Source organism: Camelina sativa, chromosome 15 (assembly GCF_000633955.1).
Source record: "Camelina sativa cultivar DH55 chromosome 15, Cs, whole genome shotgun sequence".
Classification (NCBI taxonomy): domain Eukaryota; kingdom Viridiplantae; phylum Streptophyta; class Magnoliopsida; order Brassicales; family Brassicaceae; genus Camelina; species Camelina sativa.
The window spans coordinates 14,998,093-15,004,654 of NC_025699.1; the positions used below are offsets into that span (position 1 = coordinate 14,998,093).

Sequence of the window (6,562 nt, forward strand, 5' to 3'; positions counted from 1 at the left end):
AACTTGATACCCAAAACCTCGATTACTCTCCTTCTCTAAGTCCATGTTCTGAAGCTCCATCTTCACCTGCATCCCCACAAGAAAACCGCAAGTCAAGGCAAGCATGGTTACCAATAGATGATACCATGTTGGTCAGCGCTTGGCTCAACACTAGCAAGGATCCGATTACTTCCAACCAGCAAAGACTTGCATCCTTTTGGGGGAGGATTGCGAAATACTTTGCATCCTATCCGAATGCTGTTGGTCGGCCAAAGAGAGAGGCGGGTCACTGTAAGCAGAGGTGGGGGAGGATAAACGACTTGGTGTGTAAGTTTGTTGGATGTTTTGAGGCTGCGAGTAGGGAGAAGTCTATTGGACAGAATGAAGATGATGTAATGAAGTTAGCACATGAGATATACTTTAATGATCATGGACATAGGTTTTCATTGGAGCATGCATGGCTTGTCTTAAGATACGATCAAAAATGGTGTGCCTCCACATCTATTAAAGCTAATGGAGTGAAAAGGGGAAGAGCAAGTGTTGAGGCTGCGATTGATGTCGATGAACCAATGCCCCGGCCTCCTGGTATTAAGGCTGTGAAGGGGAAGTCAAAAAAAGCTCCAAGGCCAAACCGGATGTGGAGGAAGATGGTAAAGATTACTTGGAGTGTCAGTTGGAGTGTGTGTCGAGGATGTATGAGATGAAGGAGAAGGACTTTGCATTGAAAGAGAAGGAGTTTGCATTGAAGAAGGAGCATATCAAGCATGTGATTCTTGAAAATCTGATTGCTAAAAAAGATTCACTAACTGAATCTGAAAAAGCTCTTAAGGAGAAGCTAATTGAAGAGATGATGTCTTAAGCTTGAATGTTAAAGACTGTAGTTTTTTTAACTGTTTGTGTGTTTAGTGTTTTAAGTATTCAGTTGTTTGATATTTGGATGGTATCTTAAGTTAAGTATGTGTAAGTCTGGTTAAGTATGTGTAATGGTATGGTTTCTTGTGTTTTTTGCGAAAACCTAAAAGCCTCGCTCCTATATCAAATTTAAGATGAAGATGTGACTAGTGGATAATATAGTGTGATGAATGTGTGATGATAATACGCATATGATGATATGCTAATTAATCTGTTTAAGTTTGTGTTTGTGATTGTGTTTGTAATCGGACAGGTCGATTCGTGACACACAACAACTCTCATCAGTCCGTGAAGCCTCTCTTGTCCGTGACACACAACAACTCTCATCAGTCCGTGAAGTCTCTCATGTCATTTGACCACATGTTCTTTTGTATTTTTGTGTTTTTACCACAAGTTTTTACAAGCTCTTTTGTATTTTTTTGCTTTCACCACATGTTTGTACAAGTACTTTTGTCATTATTTACTTCTACCACATATTATTTCCAATGGTTGTGTACCATAAATTTCAAGAACTCAAGCTACCTCCTTTTTCTATATAATGATCAACAATTCTCAACAATATGTATCACAAACATTTTCTTATTATTCTCAATACCAACCAAAAAAAACTCTTTCTCTTTAGTTTCATTTTTTTTTACAATGGCTTCTTCTTCCCATTCTTCTTCCAACACTTTCCGTCGCCGTTTTAGAATGAACAAGCCATTATTCATGCGTATTGCGGACTGTGGAGAGCATAGAGTCTCCATGAGGAAGAATCGAGATGGTGATGGGTCGACTCACGGGAAGAGACGGACGTGAAGCATCAGAGATTTTACTCCCAAGCACCTGCAGAAAAGAAAGGATCGATTGAGAAGAATCGAAGCAAGAGGGAGATGGATTCAAGAGGGAGATGAAAAGAACTTCACGCTGGAAAATCAAGAGGAAGAAGATTGATGTGTGAAGATTCAGAGCTAAATGGAAATCGATATAGCAAACTCACCTGTTAGCTTTGTTGATGTCGTGAAGAAGAAATTCGTCCGGATAGGAGGCGGATTCACGAACAAAGAATAAGGAGCATGTGATTAACCAAATGAATCAAGAGGGGATGTTGGAAGTTGATTAATTGGTTAATCCTGCAAAAGAAGAAACAGAGACGCTAAGCATCGAAGAAGAAAAAGAGAAAAAGCTTTTGTGTCGTAAGGTGAAAGAAGAGAAGAAAATGGAAGAGAGGCCATGGGCCACTAAGGCCCATTAACCATTGTGGGTTAAGTGTGTTTGTTATAGTAATTAGGTTAACAATAAACCTAAGTATATAAGTGTTGTGATGTTGTAATAGAACCTTATCCAAGATATTAACAATGTAGAAGCTAAAGAAAAGAGTTCTCTTGTCTCTAGACTAAACAAACCAAATCTAGTGAGATATAGAGAAGTGAGATCTAACCTAAGAGATGTTAGAAGTAAGAATTCCAACATGGTATCAGAGCTGAAGATCCCTGGAGCCTGGAGCCTGTAAGAAGAAGAAGGGGTTGAGGCCGAGAGGGAGAAAAAGTCAGTCAAGGAAAGACTGAAGTGGAGAAGAGAAAGACGGGAGTATGGACCTGAAAGCTTGGTTAGAGAAGACCAATGGATACGAGAGAAAGGAGGAAGTGAGATGCGGCTATAGAAGCTGCTCAATGGAGGACCTGCAGCCAAGTGAGAGGCTGTGAGGGAAAAGAAGAGAAAGCCGCGAAGAAGAAACGACAAAGAGAGAAAGACCAACATGCTGTTCAAAGCAAAGCTTGATGGGTGAGAAAAGAAGAAGCCTGCACAAGGAAAAGTGTTAGGCTGAGATAGAAAAAAAATAATAATAATAAGAGAAGAAAGAAGAGCAATCTGAGACTAAGTCAGAGAAGAAGAGAAGGAAAATGATGTGGTGACAAGAGCACCATCAGCTACCACAAACACTTTCACACCATACCTTCAAGAGCATCCAAGAAGACGAGGAGGTCTCTGGAAGAAGCTGTGGAGATAGTGCGGATGTGAAGACAGAGTTGTGGGGTGATTTCTATTCTTGTTTTGACATGGTGAAGTGAAGCTTGAAGATGCTTGGTGAAGTTGAGGATCCATGTGGTTCTCCAACTGAAACAAGAAGAGAAAAGAAGCCAAGGTTAGAGAAAAAAAAAAACCAAAGTGGAGGTGTAAGGAATCAAACAAACAAAGTCGGACAAAGCCGAGATTGATAATTCAAGAATCCAAAGCTAAGGTTGGAGAAAACCCTAGGTGAAGAGAGGGAGCCTGCACATAAAAGAAGAGTGTAAGGCTGGAATAGAAGAGGTGTAATCCTCTTGGAGGATGTGTCAAAGAAGGTTGTGGCTGAAGCAGAAGAAGAGAAGCTTCACATCTGTGGTGAAGGATGAGAACCGCAAAGGTTCAAATTCTGAAAGGGATAAACCAGCATCAAGATGATCTTAAATCTGCAACGGGTTTGAGAAGAAGGACTTCACTTTGAAAGGTCTAGAAGCTGATTAATGAAGAGTATTCTTCTGGTGAGAAGCATAGAAGCTCAAATCAAAAGAGAAACTGAACCTGTTGAATCGAAAAGTCTATGACATGGCTCAAAGTATTGAGAAGCAGAAGACTGTGAGTGAAGTTGAAGATCAGAGAGGTATGCTCTAGTTTTGGACATGTCGTGTTTGATTAGTAAGGTTGTGCTAGAGATTCTGAAAAATCAAACAGACCGAGGTTAGTGAAAGCTTTAGGTGATGGTGGAGAGAACCAAACAGACTAAAGTCAACCGAAGTGATGGTTCACAGAACGCAAAAGACACAACTTGGTGATCAAAGAAGACTCAAAGTAAAGAAATGGAGAATGCATACCTGAGATTGAGAGAACGACACAAGCTGTTGGAGAAGCAGAGATCAAAGTAAACCAGAAGGAGGATGCTCACCTAAGAGTGAAAGGGAGCAACGAACTGGTTAGACAGAGAAAGATCAAAGCTTAAACCAAACAGAAGAACAAAGGAGGCTTACCTAAGAGAGAGAGCTGAAGACGTGAACAAGAGTCACGCACAAGATGGTGATATCAAAGAGGACACCAAACAGAACAAGAGAAAGCTCACCTTAACGGGAGCTAGTGCTGATTGTAGAAGCACTGAGGAGAAGCTCACGGAAAAGCTTGAAGGAGAGACTTGCATATTACAGAGATGAAGCCACAAGGCTGACTGACCTGCAAGTGAAACAAATTGGTCAAGAAATTGATCAAAGAGAAACATGGGGAGAATGCGAAGAAAATATGTCAAAGAGTTGACAAAGAAATTCGCAAACAGAACAAGAGGATGCTCACCTTAGAGGGAGCTGAAGCTGGTTGAAGCAACTAGCAGAGACGTGAGAAAGGAACTCTTGGAGAAGGCTGGCGGGAGTGTGAAGAAAACCCAAGAGCCTAAAGAACAAAGAAAACCAATTTCAGAGATTGGCAACAACAGCCGAGAGAGAATAAACGGTGAAAGAGTAGCAGAAGCAACAAGATTAAAGCCTTGAAGAGGTAAGTAAATTGTTGTTGTGTGATAAACAGAAATTCACCAAGAGGGAGCAGCACATAAGAGATTGTGAAATCTGTCAAGAAGTGGCAAAGAAATTCGCAAGAGAAAATCTGGATCAATGGAGATTCAGGTCAAGAGGGAGAAGAACTAGTTTGGTAATGAGCTATGCTGACATTGTGAAAGAGGAACCATGAAAAATGGTGATGTCGGACAAGAAGCTAAAGCTAGAAAAGAAACAAGGGAGAGGGAAGGAGTTATGTGTCTGCGGACTGTGGAGAGCATAGAGTCTCCATGAGGAAGAATCGAGATGGTGATGGGTCGACTCACGGGAAGAGACGGACGTGAAGCATCAGAGATTTTACTCCCAAGCACCTGCAGAAAAGAAAGGATCGATTGAGAAGAATCGAAGCAAGAGGGAGATGGATTCAAGAGGGATATGAAAAGAACTTCACGCTGGAAAATCAAGAGGAAGAAGATTGATGTGTGAAGATTCGGAGCTAAATGGAAATCGATATAGCAAACTCACATGTTAGCTTTGTTGATGTCGTGAAGAAGAAATTCGTCCGGATAGGAGGCGGATTCACGAACGAAGAACAAGGAGCATGGGATTAACCAAATGAATCAAGAGGGAGTGTTGGAAGTTGATTAATTGGTTAATCCTGCAAAAGAAGAACCAGAGACGCTAAGCATCGAATAAGAAAAAGAGAAAAAACTTTTGTGTCGTAAGGTGAAAGAAGAGAAGAAAATGGAAGAGAGGCCATAGGCCACTAAGGCCCATTAACCATTGTGGTTAAGTGTGTTTGCTATAGTAATTAGGTTAACAATAAACCTAAGTATATAAGTGTTGTGATGTTGTAATAGAACCTTATCCAAGATATTAACAATGTAGAAGCTAAAGAAAAGAGTTCTCTTGTCTCTAGACTAAACAAACCAAATCTAGTGAGATATAGAGAAGTGAGATCTAACCTAAGAGAGGTTAGAAGTAAGAATTCCAACATAGGGGTTCCGGCTAAATCTCTGGCAAGATTGCGTTCAACGTCAAAACGATGGGATGCTCTATCGAAATCTGGGAGCTTTGCTAAGATTCACTCTGCTAATGCACCAAAGGAGTCTACGGTTATCATGTTGACGAGTGATCATAAGAAGGTTTACTTAGCGAGGTTCAATCTCCATGGAATTAACAACAACGTTGCTGCATCGGTTAAGTTAACATCTCAGTTATACCTTAGAGATCCGCACATGTATAATATCTTTCACTGTGACGGCTTATTACTGCTATGCAGCAAGGACAATAAACTTGAGGTTCGTAATCCATGTTCAGGAAAAACCATGTTGATTAAACCTAGAAACCGCTACTTCATGGAATCAGACTACTATGCCCTTGGTTACGACAGCAGATCCTCCTGCAAGAAATACAGTCTTGAGAGTGGGTCGTCAAGACCGTGTTGGTGGTATCTACAATTATAAGTACGAAATCTATGACTTAACCAATGATTCTTGGAGGGTTCTTGGTGCAACTACTGAATGGGGTTTAGAGCCAAATCAACGCGGTGTGTCTGTGAAAGGAAATACTTATTGGCTTAGTCATTACGCATGGTCGGGGGGATATCATAAATTCTTACTAAGTTTTGATTTTTCAACAGAGAAATTTCAAAGTATGTCTCTTCCTCAGCCGTTTCGCTACGTGGTTGCGGCTTTATTAGTGCTTAGAGAAGAGCAGCTCTGTCTGTTAGGTTATCTTGATTATGCCGCTGGTTCAGCAGAATTACATGTATGGGTGACAACTAGTATCGGTCAAGTCATGTCATGGGGCAAGTTCTTTACAGTGAAAGCCAAATGGAGTTGGAAGCAGTTACTGTTCCGATGAGGAAAAAAAAAGTTTTAGTGTGTTGCAATAACGGGAATCGTTACAAATTCTTATACACTGTGGCTGTGGGAGAAACTAATCACATAAAATATGTGAATGATAGTGGTTGCGTGACTATGTCATCAAGATCATATTACTCAATTCTTTTGAATTATGTTCCAAGTTTAGCCCAAATCTAATAAAAGGTACACTTTTTGGAGAAGGCAAAAGGAAAGCACTAAGAGCATCTCCACTGGCGTTGCTCAATGCGCTGCTCAGTATTTTATTTTTTCGTTCCAAGATTGACTTTGTAATTCTCCCACCTATAT

General features: G+C 40.6%; 1 protein-coding gene and 1 pseudogene across 1 annotated transcript; both read left to right on the plus strand.

Moving 5' to 3' along the window:
• LOC104748474 (glutathione S-transferase T3-like) lies at positions 126 to 1,247 on the plus strand. Its single transcript, XM_010470111.1, has 3 exons — positions 126 to 629; positions 686 to 831; positions 1,145 to 1,247. Exons 1-3 carry the CDS (start codon positions 126 to 128, stop codon positions 1,245 to 1,247), a joined length of 753 nt encoding a protein of 250 aa, XP_010468413.1.
• On the plus strand, positions 4,585 to 6,254 carry LOC104748475 (annotated as a pseudogene).